Below are 18,815 nucleotides of genomic sequence, written 5' to 3'. Positions count from 1 at the left end.
GCATTCCCAGAGCACTGGCAGGGCAAAATTGCCAGCAAGCTGAAGACACCTTGATAAATGGATTAATCGAATGACGGGCCATGTTGGCCTGGGATAGTAAGGGACTGGAATTGCAGACGCAGGTGCAGGTGGTCCCCTATGTCCCATTTCTGCATATTGCTGGTAACCAGCAGAACACTGCTTGAGCCCGTCAGTAACTGACTTTGGAAAGTAATGGTTCATTTCTTTTTTTTTTTCCTTTGGGCAGCATCCATTTTTAAAGAAAGCCCAGCCTCTGCCGCTGCCAGCCACGGGGCCTGCATGCCCTCATCCCACAGGCAGAGTGTTCAGCAGGGGTTTGTCAGGGCTGTCCGATCCCAGCTTCCGCCTCCCCTCCTGCTTGGAAACCCCCCCTATTGCTGACACCCCCACCTCCACCCCCCCTTGAGAGGCCACCGTGCCCCACGCCCAGAAACGGCGGCTCTGTGACATCAGCCCCAGGGCCAAGGCCATCAGAGGCAGCGAGACTGCTGCGGGCAGTACGTCGGCGGCTGCGCTGGAGGCAACCAGACCTCCTTCTTGCAGCTGACACGTGCCGCTGGCAGCAATGAAAGTGCTCGCCCTCCTCGTCCTGCTGGCCGTGTGCCGGCCTGCGCACGGCATGTGGGACAGCTGTGGGTAAGTGGGCCGAGGCTCTGGGAGGGAGCTCGGGCAGCCCTTGATGGGCTTCACTGGAGGGGGCCCGCGCGGCCCCTGTGGCCACTCCACAGCTTCCCAAACTCCCTGTGGGAGCCTCAGCTCCTTGCCAGCACCCAGGCTGCTGGCACAACCCGTCTACGGGGCTATAGCAGACAGAGGGCTGGAGGCACAGCCACGGGGTTCCCTGGCCCTGCCGTCCGTGCAGCCCCTCGGGGGGAGGGAAGACGGCTGACCTTCAGCCTCAACAGCAGCACAGCCGTCCAGCAGCACACTCATGAGTTTCTTCTTACACCAGGACCTGCGGGCTCCGGCCCATGGCGGCTAGCTACGGCATGTCGCGCGTCGTGGGTGGCTCGGGTGCCCAGCCAGGGGCCTGGCCCTGGATCGTCAGCATCCAGAGCCCCTGGGGCCACGTGTGCGGAGGGTCCCTCATCAGCCCGCAGTGGGTCCTCACAGCAGCCCACTGCTTCAACGCGGCCAGGTAAGGAGGAGCAGGGAAGGGGGCTATCCCCACAGCACCAGCAGGCGCCCCGTCCGCAGCCCCACGAGCTCCTGCCATCCCGCTGCCTTGCAGTATGCCCGGTGCCAGGGCACTGGCGAGCCCAGCTGAGAGACTGCTCCGCAGAAGGCTGGGCTCGTGCCACCGCTTCCTAGCAGCCTCCAGCTCCACGTTCCTGGTGCCCAAGGCATGCTAGGGCAGTGGCACCCTCCGCAGCGCTGCTTTCCTCCCTGCCTTGGGAAGCAGAAGGCAGGGAACCGCGGGGCTACTGCATTACGTGGCTCCGCTCCCTCTGAGGCCTCTCTGCATCTGCCTTCCAGGTACCTCACCATGTGGCGTGTGGTGATCGGGGCCACCAACTTGGCTCAGCCGGGCCCTGAGACCCAACTGCGCGGTATTTATCGGCTGATACTTCACGAACACTACAATAACGTCACGGAGAGGAACGACATCGCCTTGCTGGAACTGGACCAGCCTGTCCAGTGCGGCTACTACGTACAGCTGGCCTGCGTGCCCGACGCCTCGCTGAGAGTGTCAGAGCTGACGAGCTGCTACGTCAGCGGTTGGGGTGCCACCATGGCAAGAGGTGAGTTCCCAAAGAGTATTCCTGTGCCGAGGGTAAGCTCGGCACGCTGGGGAGGCGGGCTGGGCTTCTGGGCAGCGGCGGCGGCGAAAACCAGAGTCGGGCTGCGGGGACGTACGGCCACAGAGAGATGGGCCCGAGCCATTAGCCAAAGCGAGAGGGAAGGGCAAGCCCGGCACAAGGCCTCTGCAGGGGCAAAGGCGAGCCCTAGGGAAGGGCTTCGCCCAGACAGGGGAGGAGAAGTGGGAACAGAAGGGCTGCTGGCTGCTAACTCCTTCCTGTGCTCACAGCTGCAGGATCGACCGCTGTCCTGCAGGAGGCCCAGGTCCACCTCATCGATGTCAAGGTCTGCAACAGCAGCCGCTGGTACAGAGGGGCCGTCCACCCCCACAACGTGTGTGCCGGCTATCCGCAGGGCGGTATCGACACCTGCCAGGTAGGAGCGTGCTCCGCGCCAGCCCCCAGCAGCACAGGCAGCCCTGTCGCCAGCGCCCAAACATCCCCTGGCGCGTGTTGCGCCTGCCGAGTCGCCCTCCTGCCGCTGGGTCCCCACCGCTGTCGGGGCTTGCCTTCCCTTCCCCGTCTGCAGGCCCTTGCCCAGCACGCCTCTTGTCCCAGAGCCCCGGCACTCTGCCCAGAAAGGCCACCCAGTGCTCTTGCCCCAGCGCAGAGGTCTGCATCCCAGTCCTGGAACGTCCCCCTTCCACACCTCCAGGATCAGCGGGCAGAGAGGAGAGAGCGCCCTACCTTGCAGGCCCACCACCCTCTCCCAGACAAGGTCCTGCAGGCTCCAGCACCTGAGCAGAGCCTTGCTGGGCACTGGGTACAGCTCTGGCAGGTGCCAGGAGAGAGAAGGAGCCAGCCACAGTGCTGACAGGGGCCACCCAACACCACCAGAACCCTCTGACTCTCCTCCGCTCCGCTGCAGGGTGACAGCGGTGGTCCTCTCGTCTGCCAAGACAAGCACGCCGACTACTTCTGGCTCGTGGGGGTGACCAGCTGGGGGATAGGCTGCGCCAGAGCCAGGCGGCCCGGAGTCTACACCTCCACGCAGCACTTTTACGACTGGATCCTGGTACAGATGGGACTGCACCCAGCAGTCCGGGCTGCTCCAACGGCGCGGGCATGGAGTCATTTTCTCACCACCTCCACCCCCGTGCAGAGGCCAAGGCCGATCCCAACACAGTCGGGCACGTTTAGCTCCTGCCCATTCCCACTCCAGAAGCTGGTGGAGTTCTTTACTCGGGTGCAGGAGCTCCTGCAGGTGCTAAGGGGGAAAAAGGCTTGAGCAGCAAGAGGAAGAGGATCCAGTGCAGGCTGCAGAGTAGCACCACCCTTTCCTCCTGGGGCAATGCCTGCTGAGATCCAAAGGCAGCCTCAGTGCCAGTGGCCTGCTCGGTCCTGCCCACGCTCCTCTCAGGGCACACACAACTGCTGCTCTTGACTTAGTTCTTGAAATAAAGTTGACCATTTTCACAGCTAACCATGCTTCAGTCCAGTCCCCTGTGCAAGGCAAGGACTTCCACTCCCAGCACCTGCAGAACGAGGCTGCAGGCAGACAAGTCGGTCACACGGGCAAAGAGTCACTCCAAAAGCTGAAACCGTGCCCGGTCTGAGACGAGGGTGCTCAGAGCCACCGTGGGGTGGAGAAGACTGGCTAGAGGGAGGCTAGCAAGAGGAGAGGAGGAAATGATGTGACACGCAGCCAGCGTTGGGGGTATGCCTTAAGGCACGCAAGCTGAAGATTAGGGCCTGCCGGGAGCCTTCGCTTACTGAACACACCGTGGGAAACGCCTGAGCATGCCAAGAGCTATTGCTGACTGTAGCAAAGCAAGTGCGAAGCTGACAGGAGTCAGAGTGCCATGAGGAAGAGCTGGATTTCACAGGTAGTTAAGGGGGATTGGTGTGGGAGGTGGCCACACTTGACAGATAACTGAAGGAAGAGCTGGGGTGGTTTTGGGGAGAGCAGTCTGGCAGGGACAGCAGTACCCAGGAAAAAACTGCATCGGTAATGCCGTGGAAGTCCGAGGTGACCCAGCTAACAGCGCCTGAAACACCAAACCTGTGGACGGCTGTGGCAAACCTGGGAGCAAGGGGGAAAAAATACCCGCGGGGAGGTCCCTTGCTTGGGAGGAGACAGGGGCGGAGAAAGAGGGGAGTCAAGGCATTTGAGGGGCATGTATAGGCATGGAAAAAGGAGGGGAGGGGGGGATCAAGGAGCCAACCCCACAGAGGCAAACTGCTGGTTGGTGTACTTGTTTGACTGAGCCCTGCAGGTGATCACCGCAGTGCGTCCTACCTCCTCTTGGAGAGCGATTCTCACTCCTTCGTGTGCGGCCCCACTCTGCACCCAGGGCACGGGTGGGTCCAGAGGGCTGGCGGCCAGCAAGGGCAGAAGGGAACACAGGCCACGGCGACCCAGCGGTGGGCAAGAGCGAGCGTCTCGGGCCAGCTACTGTTCGGAGCGCTGTGTGTTTGTGCAATTCACTAGGGAAACCAGAAGCTGGACTAGCTCACGAGCAAAGGAGAGAGACCCTTGCAGTCGTGCAGATGGCCTGTGGTTGCAGCCCACCCGGTTTGTTGAGCTGCCCGGTGGTGCCGATCCTGGGGAGGGCTCAAGAAACGGCGGCTGCCTGTACCTGCAGGCGGGCAGTGGAGTGTGCACAGCGGGAGCCAGCGGTGGTTTGTGCGGCTGTTGAACGGGTTTGGGCTTTCAATGTGCCCAGCCCGGTACGCCTGGTTCCTTTCTCCTTGCAGGTTGTATTCAGAGCTGTAATGCTATTTTTTAAAAAAAGCAAAAGCAACCAGCAAACAAAAAAAAAAGCTGGGCAATTCCACCCTGCAACGGGTTGTCTCCCCCAGGCCCTGGCCACCCTGCCAGGCGACATTCACCACCACCAGCAGGGTGCAGGAGCGGGCCCGGGGCAGGGCTTTCACAGGCCACCCCTATTTTGAGGCTCCTGGCCGTGCAGTTCCTGGGCAGTGCTCAAGCAATGGCAGCAGTGCCCACAGCCGGTATTTTTGATCTTTCTCCCTTTCTCCCAGGCTCTGGCTCCCTGGTTTCCAGCTGTTCTCTTTCTGCCTTAAAGCCTGTTGTGCTGCTTCTCTTCCCCTTCCTCACTCTGGCTCCTTGTCCCCATCTTTTTTAGCCTCCTCCCTGCCTGCCCCGGCCCCTCGTGCTCCCCCTGCTCCCCTACCCCGGCGGCCACCGTTGCTCGGTCCCTCTCTGCCGCCCTGCCCCACACTCCCCCTCCCGCTGGCCCTCAGGCTCTGGGGGATGTTTCCCGCCCTGCTCTTGGCTTGGGGGAGGGGCCATGGGGCCCGCGGGGGCGGGGCAGGGCCGGGGGAAGTGTCCCTGCAGGGGCAGGCAGCAGGAAGGAGCCCCGGGGCATGCTGGGAGCTGTAGTCCTGGGACAGGGGCTGGTGCCGGGAGGTGCAGGCTCTGCTCCAGCCATGGCCCGTCTGAGGTGAGGGCTGGGGCTGCCCCTGAGGTGAGCGAGGCCCTTGCACGGGGGAGGGGGTGTCTCCTGCCTGCTGGCTGCCCGGGGGTGGTGGGTGGGAGCTCCAAACCGGAGCCGGGTCAGTTGGGGCATCCCCGGGGGTGACCTGAGAGCTGGGGAGGGGAAGGAGCCAGCCAGCACAGGCACTAGACACGCCGACTCTCAGAGCCCCCCTGAGCCCCCCCAGCCCCGCTCCCCCCCTGCAGCTGCCCCGTCCCCAGCCCCTCCCCTGAGGCCTGTCCCGCAGCCCCAGGCTGCCCCACGGCCTGTCCTGGCAGCGGCGAGCGGGGCCTCGGGCAGGCCCAGGGCTCTGTTAACCCAGGGGCCTTCAGCAGCAGTGCGGGGAAGGAGCGGGGTCTGCAGGAGCGGCTGCAGCAGGAGGGGCTCCAGCCTGGGGCCAGCTGTGACAGTCAGGGTTCTTTCCCTCTGCCAGAGGCCGTGCCAGGGCTCGGTGGTCTGTTCCTGCCCTGGGGATGTCGTCAGCTGCATCCAGCTCAGGCTGAAGCTGAAGAGATGGGCAAAAGGAAAAGCAGCCGGAGAAGGACACGAAGGGGATCCGGCTGCAAGCTGCCCCCAGCTGCAGACAAGAGACAGCCAGCCTCTCGGCGTGAGGAAGGGTCCCTGTGAGTAGTCCTGAGCAGAGCTGGTCACCAACATGCACCGCGGGGTCTGTGTGCGTAACCAAATCACGGTATAGCCGTGGGGGCGGGGGGTGTGTGTGTGTGCGCAGTGAGGCTGTGTATGTAGGAAGCCTCATATTGTAAGAGCTGAGAGAGGCAGAGACAGAAGTGTCTCAACAGTAAAATCCTCCCAGCAGCACCAAGAGCGGGAGCGGCAGTGAGTCCTGGGCCCTTGTGTTATAATCAGATCTGAATTTTGAATTTCATTGATAATTAATTGTTTTGAATAAACAACTAATTTCTTATAGTTAATTATTTCCTGATTCAAATAATTTACATTATGGTAAGGAGTAGACAAAACCTCACTTATGCTAAGAGACAGCAGATGCAGGCCTTAGGAAGATGGCCAAAGCTGAAGGTGCTGTGGATTGGGAAACTGTACAGAACACAGAACGAGGAGGGAGGGAGGCAGGTACAAGGGGTGAAATTGTACGTTCTCAGCTAGTTCTCTTATGTGATGAAACCATCGAAACAAAGGAATGTTGCTGTGAAGACTCTCCCGTCCTCCCCATCCTAATTTGTATATCAGAGATTTTGATCAGTAAAATAACCAATGATTAGGTTAGGATAGGACTATTAAGAAAGTTATAGAATAGGGCGGACCAATCATTGTAACTGTCAAAATTAATAGCGGGCATAAGATGCATGCTTATGTTAAAATCTGTTAAAGATCCTGACTTTGCAGAAAAAGGGTATAAGATGTTGAATTTTTGATGTAACTTTGAAGCCCGTCGGGTGGAGCTGTCCCCGTGCTTCCCAGCGCTGCAATAAAGATGTGCCGGCTTATCTGCAAGTGTGTAGATAAATTTGTCGTGATTGCGACCCTCCGTCCACACTTGGGGCCGTGTCACCCCTCTTGTGCTCCGGGTGCCTCCCTGTGCCTGTGCCCTCCCACCTTCCATCACTGGCGTCACTCTTTTGCTTCCCTGTACCTTTCTTCTTCTGTCTGTTCTCATACCCTGCTCCCTCTTCGTCCCTCTCTGCTTTCCAAGCCCCTCTCTTGTTCTGCTATTCTACCTGCCCCTTTGGTTTTCCTTGCTCTCCCTCTGTCCTGCTCCCTGCCCCTCTTTTTTCCTTCCTCTGTCTCTGTCCTGCAGCGCATGGCTGGTTTTTCATTCACTGCCTCTTTGTCCCAATCTGCATTCCTCCTTGATGTTCCCAATCTCTCTGGCTTCTTGCCTGAGATGCTTTTTCTCTCTTGTTTGTAACAGGAGACACTGTTCTCTAAAAACATAACGGCATTCTTTTGGCAAGCCGCTGAAACGCTGAGAAGATCCCCTCCTGGGAACACTCTGCAATATTCTTCCTGTCTGCAAGTGGCACCTGTTCATCAGAATGGATTCCAGAACCCAAGGGGCAGTTAACCTCCAGAAGTCTTAAACCTTCTGGGGAATCGCACAGACTATTTCTTGCTAAGAAGATGAAGGCTCTGTTGTTCCAGCTGTCCTTAGTGTTTCGAGACAACAAGCACTTGCACTGGTACTTGTTCTTTTCTGATCTGCGGCTCCTGTGAATGTTTCTCCAAGTTCTTGGTTTCCTGTCCAGGTGACTCTCCAGAGGACTGTAAAAATCAGTCTTCGTGGAGACTCTCTGTGCTGCGGAGCTGCCTGTATCGTTGTTGTCACCCAGCTGCCTACAAACGGCTCCCAACCCCAGACAGTGGGGCGGCATTTCTGATCTGCTGGAAGGGGGTGTCTCCATTTTTGATGTTGTTTCTTTCAGGGAGCACTGTGAGCGTGGCAGATCCTAAGCAGAAATACACTCGATTTGAACAAGTCGGGCAAGGGTAAGTCCAGTCACAGTTACTGCTACAAAATCACGGGCCAGGTATTTTGCTGGTGTGATATCAAGCGTGAAGTCGGGCAAGCTCCAAACGTGTTCAGACCCTGGGCTTAGATTCTCCTGTCTCTCAGTACTGATCAGAATTGGTGCCTGTGGTCAGAAGGCGTCGTCAAAGAGCACTTGATGCTGGCAACGTCTTGTCTGCAGCGAGGGGCAGGACCTGGAAGATCTACTGTCCCTCAAGTTTGTAGCACCCGTTTGCTTGTTTTCTTAGGGGAAATCATTTTTGTGTGTCTCAAAATAATACGGCCACGCTAAAGAAAGGAGAAAAATCTTTATTGCCTGAAAGAGCAACTTAGAACCTGATAGCTGTCAGGTAAATAACACTTCTCAAGAACATTTCTTGCCACTCTTTTGCTTTAAAAAAGTATTTAGTGATCAGGATTATATCTTTTCTGGCAGAGGTAGTGAAAACCAACCATTCAGTAATACATGCAGTGTCAATGCACTGTCCTTTCCTCAGATGGCTGGCACGTGTGTTCAGGGCTCTCAGAATGACTGCATGGTGTTGCCGGAGTTTTGCAGATAGATCCAAAGAAGAGGTCTAAGAAGGCACAGCTAGACTGTGCGTGTGTTACATTCTCTGGAAAAAAACCACACACACCCCCGCAAGAAAAAAAAAAAAAAAAGAAAAAGAAAAAGGAAAAAACTAAACCCCAACAGAGCAAAACTGGAGAAAAGGGGAAAAGAATGAAATCTATTATTTTCCAGTCTCTGTAGGCACCCTGCCCTTCAGTTTTGGACTGAAAGAATTTAGTATGAACTCTGGAGATTTGCACCAGCCCTTTTTCTTCCTCTTGGACCTAAGTTTTCACTTGGATAGCCTGCATGGCAGGGGGCTTCTGGGCTGCTGCGCTGTGCGCTGCTGGCTGAAGGAGTGGAGGAACCAAGGTGTTTTTGAAACACTACAGGCAGCAGAGAGCTCCTGTCAGGGCTTTCACTTCCAGGGTCTAAACCACTTCTCATGTCTCTGCTGCTCTTTTGTTTCTAGGGCGTCTGGAACTGTCTATACAGCACTCGACATCACCACAGGACAAGAGGTGGGTGTCAGCAGCCCCAGCAGATTTGGCAGGGGTTCAGCGCTTTCCCCCCTGGTGCGAACAGCGGATGGGCTTTCGGATTGCCAGGAGATCTTTACTGCAAAGACTTCCACATGGCTGGGGGCGTGTGGCTGGGGGTGGGGGCAGTGTCCGAACACTGGGCTCCCCCCTGGGCTGCACAATCACTGACAGACACCCACCCCTCATCCTGCCCAGCCGCACGCCCGACGTGCAGCCCCCCAGTGATGTCTCCCCACCCACGCACCATTCCGTGCCCCCCCAGCCGTATGCCCCCCAAGACCCCAACTACGCACCCCTCCATTTCCATTTACCCCCTCAGCCGTGCCCCCCCCATGCCCCTCACCCACTTTGGGCCGAGCTCTCCTGTGCTCCCCAGCCATGTCCCCCCACCCAGCCATGCCCCCCCCCCCATTTTGGGCGATGCCTCCTGAGCCCCTCCAGCCATGCCCCTGCACCCCTGCTGGCCCCTCCCCCCGTGCTTTGCCCGCACCCCCGGGCTCCGCTCCCCTGCCCGCGCGCCCCCGCCCCGGCCGTGGCCCCGCCCCCCGCCCCTCCCCATTGGCTCCCGCCGCGCCGCTCCCCTGGTAGTTTTCGAATATAAATAGGGGCGGCCGCGGGCGCGCGCCCCCCCCCCCTCGCGCACCGGACGGCGGAGCATCGGCGCGGCCCCGCTCCGCTCCGCCGGGGCCGGGAACGGTCGCTCCAACGGGTGTCATTAACGCCTCCCTTCCTTTCCTGCACTCGCCATGGCGGCGCAGGGCGGCCCCGGTGGCCGTGGGCTAGCCGGAGTGGCCAGGAGGCGAGCGGGCATGTCGCCGGTCACCCCGCTGACGCTGGATATGGACAAGCTGGTGGGACTGGGAAGGTGAGTGGAGACGGGGGGGCTGCCCCGCACCGCACCCCCCTCCCCCCCACGCGTGAATGCTGCCGGCTCAGGGCAGTGCTGAGCGCGGAGGGGGGGGACACCACCCACCGCCCCACCCGAGGGGGGTACCCCGAGGGGTACCGGTGGGTCCCCACGGGCTGATCGCCGCCCCCGCCCTGCCCGCAGCCACTGGGACACCCCGAAGCGGCGGGTGGCGGGGCTGTCCTTGCAGAGGCGCCGGGCCAGCCCGTGCCGGGGGTCGGCAGCCTTGGGCTCCCCCCGCAGCTCCGTCTCCTCCGAGTCCTCGGACGCGGGTGAGCGATGGGTGCTGTTGCCACACCCGCCCCTGCCCCGACCCCCCTCCTCCCCGGGGCTGGGGGTGTGCAGGGGGAGCTGTGCCGGGGGGGTGGGCGTTGGGCAGGGGGTCACTGCATGCAGGGAGGGGGCTGGGAAGGCAGGGGAGGGGTTTGAGGGTGGGGAAGGGTCTTTCTGGGGGTGCACGTGGGAGCCGGGTCTCCCGCTCTGTCTCAGCTCCTGGCCATGCTCTGAGTCAAACTGGGATTTTAAACGGGGATTTCCTCCCCAGCACTTCCTTCCCTGTGCTGGATGATGGGTGGGAGCCCCCCCACCCGCCCAGGCCTGCACCCCGGGGGGGGGCTCGGCTGTGGACCACCCCAGTGGGGGTCCCTGGGCAGGGTGACGTGGGACATCTTGGCCAGGATGGGTGGTCCCAGGGTCGTCCCTTTGCCATGCTGGGGGATGGGAGAAGCTTTGGGTGAGGGTCCCGCCTGAGCACACAGCAGATCCGACCCTGTGGCCCCCTCCCCAGCACTAGAAGGGAACACAGCTGGGGTGGGGGGGGCTCCCCTGCACCTTGCCAGCGCCCCACAGGAGCGGGGGGGGACCTGTGCTGGAGCAGGGTCCCAGGGGCACGGCGTGCCTCCCACCCGCCCCCCCTGGTGCTACCCCTGCCCCTTGTTCCCACAGGAGTGGGGCTGGACTCCCCCACGCAGGAGGACCCCGCGGCACTGGAGGAAGTGTGAGTGTCCCTCGCCCCGCGTCCCCCCACTCCAGGAGGTCTCCACCCTTGCCCACTGTGTCCCCCCTGCTCACCCTCCCCAGGCTGCCTGCAGTGCCCACTCTCAGCCTGTCCCAGCCTTGCTGGGGGGCTGTGCTTCCGGCTGTGCCCTCCACCCCAAAATTGATTTTTGGTGGGGGGTGGTGTGAGAAACCACCTCTAGTGGGGGTGTTGGTGCTGGTGCTCGGCCCAGCCCTGCTGCAGGCAGGGGTCTGGCAGCGGGTGCAGGCAGGAAGCCTCTGCGGTGCTGCCGTGCCAAGTCCTCCTCTGGCAGGGACGGCCGGCAGACGGCTCGCTGCCTCACCACGCAGCGGGGTGAGGGTGCTGAGCACCTCCCTGGGCTCCCAGCACCCCCGCCTCAGCCTCCTTGGGGTGCTGCTGCCCAGGCCTCGCAGATTTGGGGTGCAGGGATCAGCTGAGAGCCGAGCTCTGCGGGGCTGAGGGGCTCTGGGTGCCACGCCGGTGGCTTCGCCCACTCCCAGGGCCGTTGGCAGAGCCCCTCTCTGGCAGATGTCGGGTGACTGAGTAACTGGGGGCAGATGGTGATGCTGGGGCAGCCTTGGGGCTGGGTGGGCTGGGCTGCAGGGGACACGCCAGTGCCCCCTTCGTCCTGTCGCAGTGTGCAGCTGCATGGCCATATGGCCGACGGCCAGCATCCCCAGCATCCCCGCTGCCGGATTTACATACAGGTGGAGAGCGGGCACCACTGCCACCAGCTACATCTGGGCCCCGAGCGGGGTCAGCGGGGTGCCCTGAACCACCCCAGGGTGCTGCTTAACCCCCCAGCCCAGATTGGGGTCCCCCCATCTGAAACCAGTGATTTCCAGATGGGGTTTTAACCCTTTGTGGGGCTGAAAGCCGCTCAGCTGTTCTCCCCTTGGGGGGGCTGATGACCCCTGTGTGGGGTGGGGGCCTTGTAAGGGCTGCGGCTGCCCATCCCAGGGGCTTCTGGGCTGCTCAGGCTGGGGCACGGGGTGCCATCCCCCCTAACCCTGGCTCCTCTCTTCCCGCAGCTTCGAGACAGCGATCCTAGAATCCAGGAGAGCTCTCAAAGAGTAAGTGAAGGGGCTCTGTCCCTGTGCCCAGACCCGAAAGCCAGGCTGTGCGTCTGCCCTTCCCTGGGGTTTGGATCAAGCTGTTGGTGTTGCTCAGTGGCTGGAGGAATTGCTGCCCTGGGGTCCTTCCAGGGAGGTCTCACCCCACTGTGGGGACCCAGGGGACAAGGGGGTCCATGCCAGCTTCGGGGCAGGGGGGGGTGGGACGCTGCTGGTCCAGGGCATCTTCTCACTCATTCAATCCTTTTCTTTTTGCAGCAATAAGCTCCTTATCCGGAGGATCCACTCACTGCCGGTAAGTCCCGGGGGCTCTACAGGGCTGAGCTGAGGGCAGCTGGATCCTGCTGTGCCCCTGGCTGAGCTGGGAGGAGGAGGAGGAGAAGGAGGAGGATGGAGCTGGGGAGCGCAGGGGCTGTGCAGCACCTCTCACCCCTCCCAACCCACCCTGCAGCCACAGCTCCTGGGGGCCAGCCCGGTCCTGAAGAACATCACCCACTGCCGGGAGTTCAACAGCCACGGGGCCAGGGAGCAGAGGGGCCCAAGGAAGCCCGAGGACAAGGTGAGGGGGGACAGCAAGGCTGGGGAGAGGGAGGCAGGACCGGGGAAGGGGCAGGGGGATGCCATGCCCACCCGCCCCCTCCCCCACTGCTGCAGGAGGGGTTTGTCTTCAAGAAGCTGCAGAGGCCAAGTCAGCGCAGCCGGCTGCCCGCCAGCGATGGGGCTGCGGGGAGGGACCCCCTCAGCCAGAGACTCGGCTCTGCACCCGGCCTGCTGGTGAGAGGGGCTGGGGGCGCTGAGAGGGGGGCACCGAGGGTGGGTGGTCCTGCTGCAGGGGCTGCTGAGCCGGGACCTGCTGCTCCAGCCTCCCTGTTTGCACTGGAGACCTGTGGGTGTGGGAGCTGGGGGGATTGGGGTCACTGTGTCTGCAAACAGGGCTGGTGTGGGGCTGGCCCCACTCCTGAGCCATGGGCTGTGTCGTGTCCCCTCCCCAGTTCGACACCCCCGAGAAGGAAAACGTCGCCCAGGGCGAGAGCCCCATCATCCTGCGCCGGTGCTCCTTGACCTCCTCCATGTCTGAAGAGGAAGATGATGGCTTTGTGGAGATCCTGGATGAGGAGGAGATGAAAGTAGGGAGGGCTCCTCCATCTGGACAGCTGGATGGACCCTGGCCAGGGGCTCCGTCCCTGCCCGGGGGGTGCGAAGCAGCAGTGGGACTCGTTCCCTTCATGCTCTCCTCTGTCTCTCCCCTGTGGCCCCCCCAGGTGCCCCCCCAGAAGAGCGATACCGACGGGCCACAGGGGATGGAGAACCTACTGACTGCGCCCCTGGTGAGGAAGGAGGAGGCTGAGCCGGTACGTTGGGTGTCTCGGGGGGTGGATGGGGCCCCAGGCTCCCCCTTCCTGGGGTCTCCAGGGTGGGGTCTGGGGGTGAGGGTCACTGGTTGGCGAACAGCACACACCCCCCAGGGCTTTGGGCTTGTCCTGGGTGGTGTGCAGCCACTAGAGAGGGACCCTTTTGCCTTTGTTCTCGTGGTGCTGGGGGGGGGGGTGTATGTGGGGGGAAAGCCGGACCCTTGGGCAGCGACACGGGCTCTCTCCCCACACAGTGTCCGGTGAAGCGCGGCAAGTGCCGGCAGCTCTTCTGCTCGCCCTCGATGCCCAGCAGCGTCACCAGGCCCATCCTGAAGCAGATAGACCGACCCCAGGACCGGGACACCCCCGTCAAGACCAAGCGACGGAGGAGTGTGGCCGGTAGCCCTGGCGAGGAGGCGGCAGCGGCGGAGCCGGTGGGTGATGGGGAATCCTCGGGGTGAGGCGTCCTTGCCCATCCCAGGTGGGACTGCCCGGTGCCACGGCTCTGCCGGCGCCCTCGCTAACGCCGAGGGGGGTGTCTCTGGTTCATGTCCCCGCAGAAAGCGCGGCTGCTGTGCTCCAGGTCCTTCTGCCACGAGGAGATGGAGAACCTGCTGGCCAACGACCATCAGGAGCTCATCGGGGACTTCTCCAAGGTAGGGCTGCTGGGGGTGCTGCAGGCTTGGGGGTGCCGCCTGCCCCCCTCTCCTGAAACAAAGGGGACCATCAGTGGAGCCCTGCGCTGGTGCCAGAGCCCCAATACAGCTGGTGGCCCTTGTTTGGGACCAAGGGGACTTGGGGCTGAGACTTTCCAGCCCGAAGAGCCTGACCCGCTGCTCTTCCAGTGCCGCAGCGCCGTCCCTCTTGGGAGGGAGCAAACCTCGCAGGTGGGGGGTCTTCTGGGCTGGGGGGAGCGGGTGGCAGCCAGAACGTCTACCCGGGGACAGATCCTGACCCAGCACCCGCCTCTCCTCCAGCCTTACCTTCTGCAGACGGTAGAGGGGAAGCACCCGGACCTGAAGTACATTTCTCCCGAAATGGTAAGGGAGCAGTGACCTCTTCCCCAAAAAAAACACCCCCACAGGGCTGCCTCCCTGCTCCACACCCCTCCCCCCCCCCCGCCCCGGTGACGGGCTCCCCCCACAGATGGTGGCAGTGCTGACGGGGCAGTTCAGCAGCCTCATCGAGAGCTGCGTGATCGTGGACTGCAGGTACCCCTACGAGTACGAGGGAGGCCACATCAAGGTCAGAACCGCCGCTGCGCCCCTCGGGGCTGGGGACAGGGTGGTCATGGGTGGGGGAGACACAAACCTGTCAAACCTCAGAGGGGCTGATGCCCCCCCCCAAAAGGTGCTGAACCCCCTGGAGGGGTTGAGAGCCTCCCCAAAGGTGCTGAGCACCCCCGGAGGTGCTGAGCCCCAGCTGGAAGGAGGAGGGGGGTGAAGGCATTCCCAGCAGATGGGGCAGAAGGGGGGCAGGGTATGGAGGGCCACACCCCCCCCCCCCCCCGAGATGAAATGGGAGGATGGGGGGGCTGAAAGGGGCCCCTCTCCCTCGCCAGGGCGCCGTCAACCTGCCGCTGGCGCAGGACGTGGAGGAGTTCCTGCTGAAGAAGCCCATCGTGCCCTTCAACGCCAGCAAGAGGGTGATCGTCATCTTCCACTGCGAGTTCTCCTCCGAGAGGGGGCCCAGGATGTGAGTTTGGGGGTTTGGGGGGGGTGGGGTGGGCGCTGGGTTCTGCCGGACCCCCTGGACATGGCAGGATCCTATCTGGATGCCAATCCTGTCCCCTGTTCCGCAGGTGCCGGTTCATCAGGGAGAAGGACCGAGCCTGTAATGAGTACCCCCACCTCCACTACCCCGAGCTCTATGTCCTGAAGGGGGGGTACCGGGAGTTCTTCCCCCAGTACCAGGTAAGCCCCCCTAACTTTCACCCCCTGTGTGGGAGGGGGGGCGGTCCCTGTCAGGAGGGTGAGAGTGCTGGGTGGGGGGAAAACACCCTCTCCGCTCCCCAAAACCCTGCCCTGTGAGGGGAAAGGGTCTGGCTCTGAGCATCCTCCATGAGGTTGGTACCTCCAGGGGAAGGGGGTTGTGCTGGGGGTCCTGGGGGGTGCTGGGTTTGCCCCAGGGGGTGGGGAGGGGGGTCTGTGGGTGCTGACAGAGCTGTGGGTGCCCAGATGCACTGCGAGCCCCAGGACTACCGGCCGATGGAGCACGAGGACTTCAAGGAGGACCTGCGCAAGTTCCGCCAGAAGAGCCGCAGCTGGGCGGGCGAGCGCAGCAAGCGGGAGCTCTACAGCCGCCTCAAGAACTTCTGAGGGACCCTCGCAGCCCCCTGCCCACCCCCTACCCGGGGCTGCCGGTGCTCACCATCGCCCAGCCCAAAACCTGGTCACCACCCCGCCTCCCCCCCCCCCCCCCAGCCCTCCCAGCTCTGTGCTGGGTGCCCTGCCCAGCATCGCCCCCCTCAGCAGCGCGGGGCAGGGGGCCATGGTTGTGGGGTTTTACCCCTTTTTTACCCTAAAAGGTGTTTAGGTTTTACCCCAAATGGTGGCTGGGGGCTGTAGCATGTGGGTGGGGAATGCCTAGGGGGGCTCAATCCCTGCCAGGTTGAATCTTCCTCTGGGAGTGGGGGTCAGGCTACCTCCCCTCCCCAGCATCAGGGATGGGGCTCGGGGGCTGTGGGGCAGCCCCCCAAGCCAGTGCCCCCCTTCCCCTTGCACCCTGGGCTGGGTGGGGGGTGGCTTTGCCAGCTTTGGGAAAGCCACGGGGCTGCAGCACGTCCCCCCCACCACCCCCCCGAGCCCTGGGGGGTGCCATGGAGCTGGGCAGACCCTCTCTGGGAGGCTGGGTGTCCACAGGGAAGGTGGGGACCCCCGTCCCTGAGGGCTGCGACCCCCCTGTCAGCAAAGCTTAATTGGCAGAACTGTTACAGAAAAGCGCTTAAACCTCCTTTGCAGCCAGGGGGTGCTGCAGGGGGTGGGGCTGGGGGGTGCCCCTTGTACCGGTCACTATTTGGGGAGTTCCTTGTTGTTGTGGTGTTTTGCCACCCCGTTGGTTAACTTTGGGGGGGCAGGAGGGGCTTCACCCCCACCCCAGAGTGGCTGCTGCCAAAGCACCACGTGCTGGGGAGGGGGGAATGGCCCCTGTGCCCCCATGTCTTGTCTGTTTTTATTGTTTTTTTAAACATTTCTGTTTGATAACTCTGTGAGGAGGGAAAGCCTTGGCTCTGGTCTGTGACTGCGCTGCGAATCTGAGGGGGGTCGGGGGGTCCCCCCCTGCTTTGAGGGTGGGGTTGGGGCGCTTGGGGGAAGAGGAGAGCTGTTTAAAGGGGTGATGGCTGCCCTGTGGGGCTGGGGTCACAGCTGGACCGACCCCCTCAGGGCTGTGTGTGGGGCAGGAGGAGGGGTGGGGATGGTGGGGTGACCGTGGGGTCCCACAACTGGGACAGTGGTGTGTGGTGGGGGGGCACCCCCAGCTCGGTTGTTGTGCCCCTCATGCTCGCCCTGCCACCTGCTGCCCCCCCCCAGGGTGATCCTGTGTCCCCAGGCCCTGTCACACACACCACCACCACCACCACCACCCCCGGGGTGATCCTGTGTCCCCCAGGCCTGTGACACCCTGACGTGCGGAAAAGAATTTACAACCCGAAAGGTTACACAGTAGGTGTGTTTATTGCGCGCAGATGCACGGGGGATCGCTCCACCACAAACGTGCATCCCCACTGTGGCCGCTTCTCCAGTATTTACCCAGTTAAAACATCACCTATTTCAAAATGCCTAGACATATTCATGACCTGTCCCCAAAAAGGCCATTCCTTCCTGTCACTCCATTTCCATAATCTCCGCCTCGGGCTCCTCCTCGGGGCGCTTGCGCAGTTCCTCCTGGTGGTCCTGGGCAGGGGTCTTCAGGGATGAAGGCCGTAGTTCTTCCTCGCTCTGTACTCCTCCCCTCTCCCCTGGAATCTCTAATTTGGCTGAGCTTGCAGTCCCAGACTGGTTTCAGCCTGGTCTGTCCCTGTGTGCACACCTGGCTATCTCCTTTTTGTTCTTGGTTAGAGATGGATGTTAGTGAGCCCTCCTTAGCCCTTAGCTCCTCCTGCCTTTGACGCCTTTGAGTCATGAATTAGGTCATTGTTTCTGTCTTTTCTGTTTCCCTTATCAGCTTCTTTTTCAAGCAATTTGCGGGGGTTAGTGACTAATTGCCTACTTGCATGCATGTTAGGTCTGGGAAGCAAGTTTTAATAGGTTTAGCTTTTTTCTATGTAGCTCCCTATTAATATTTGCTATATATCTTCGCTTATAAAATATATTTTCCATATGTCCCTCTATCAATTCCCCCCTTTTCTATTGAGTTAAGTGAATTCTTTTACTTGGCTGTTCTATCTGATCGGTACAATGCTTCGTACATTGAAGTTATTCTTCTAACTATGCGCCAAACCCACATATATAGGGTCACTACTAGAATAACAAAATAGCGGTAGCTATCAACAACACTACTATTGGATGCATTAGGACGTTGAAAAAGTCCGGTGTCTGAAGGTGACCACCCCAAAAGTGTATCCCACCATTTGTGTTCTCCGTCCTTTTTGACCCTTTTCAAGACCCTACTTACCTCATTTGCCTCATGATGAACAGTTATTAGAGTTTCCTGTCCATTATTCTTGGCTTCCTCTAATATCCGTATTAAGTCTGGGTGTTTCAACAACCTTTTTGTCACTGCTAAATCCATCCCTGTAGGTGTGGGTTCTAGTTCAGAAATCAACGTATAGTTTGATCTCAGGATTTGATGAGAAACCACAGGAGCAAAGTAGCTAAAGTCACATCCTGTGATGGTGGTAAAATTACAAATACAGAAATTCGAGTGATTCCTGGTGTCTATTTCTACTCCTTCTACAGACACAAAGCGACATGTTGTTCTTAAACAAGCACAACCTTTTCCTGCATAGACGACAACCGGTTTTGGACTGGCATTCGGGCGAGTTTCAAGGTGACAGACCTTTTGGTCGGTATCCAGCAAATGTCTTGTGCCCTCATGGTATTGCTTTCGCAGAGAAATCCCTGTTGCTCCCGTACAATACAGGATTCTAAATCAACTGTTTGCCATTTGTTCTCTCTCTTTCGGGCCCATGTCCTATGTTCCAAAGGATAAAGCAAATTTTGACCGTGATTTATTCCCAAGGCTATTATGGGATATATTACAGTCACTGATGCATTGTGGATAGTTAACACGAGGGCAGTGACTGTGTGTGTGGTGGGGTTATAGGTAAAGTTTACCACTTCCCAGCAGGACTGGAGCCCTCTTTCCGTATCGGTGGCACTATCCCAAACTATCTTCCGTATCTCTGTGGGGAAGACCCCTTCCTCTCCTTCCCTTACAATAGGTGCAGTTATTGATTGCTTCTACAGCTGGGCCTGGATACAGCTCAGGGCCAATGAGATATTCCTTTGGAGCCCTCCAATTGCAGCTATAATGATATTATGATCCCTTATGTTTGTCCGTTCCCAGTCGGGTAGAACTTCTGACACCAACCATTGGTGAGCTCCTAGAGCTAATAGGGAGGATTGTGATGGCTGTTGTAATTTGGACAGATCAGCGGTAGAGGCAGCTAATTTGTTCATT

The 18,815-nt window shown here is 60.4% G+C and overlaps 1 protein-coding gene across 1 annotated transcript in view; it reads left to right on the top strand.

Moving 5' to 3' along the window:
- Positions 1–15,511, top strand: part of LOC147412481 (M-phase inducer phosphatase 2-like) — a 104,204-nt gene extending 88,693 nt beyond the window's left edge. Inside the window, exons 2-13 of the mRNA XM_086481333.1 lie at positions 11,800–11,841; positions 12,326–12,400; positions 12,496–12,615; positions 12,834–12,968; positions 13,119–13,202; positions 13,460–13,627; positions 13,754–13,849; positions 14,171–14,233; positions 14,340–14,438; positions 14,755–14,888; positions 14,995–15,106; positions 15,371–15,511. Coding sequence (XP_086337459.1) covers positions 11,800–11,841; positions 12,326–12,400; positions 12,496–12,615; positions 12,834–12,968; positions 13,119–13,202; positions 13,460–13,627; positions 13,754–13,849; positions 14,171–14,233; positions 14,340–14,438; positions 14,755–14,888; positions 14,995–15,106; positions 15,371–15,511 — 1,269 coding nt within the window. The remainder of the gene's footprint in view (positions 1–11,799; positions 11,842–12,325; positions 12,401–12,495; positions 12,616–12,833; positions 12,969–13,118; positions 13,203–13,459; positions 13,628–13,753; positions 13,850–14,170; positions 14,234–14,339; positions 14,439–14,754; positions 14,889–14,994; positions 15,107–15,370) is intronic.
- The last annotated feature ends 3,304 nt before the right edge of the window (positions 15,512–18,815 follow it).

This window comes from Leptosomus discolor, unplaced genomic scaffold (genome assembly GCF_034619465.1).
Source record: "Leptosomus discolor isolate bLepDis1 unplaced genomic scaffold, bLepDis1.hap2 HAP2_SCAFFOLD_49, whole genome shotgun sequence".
Lineage (NCBI taxonomy): Eukaryota > Metazoa > Chordata > Aves > Leptosomiformes > Leptosomidae > Leptosomus > Leptosomus discolor.
Note: the sequence above shows the minus strand (reverse complement) of the source record. Positions and strands in the feature narration are given on the sequence as shown.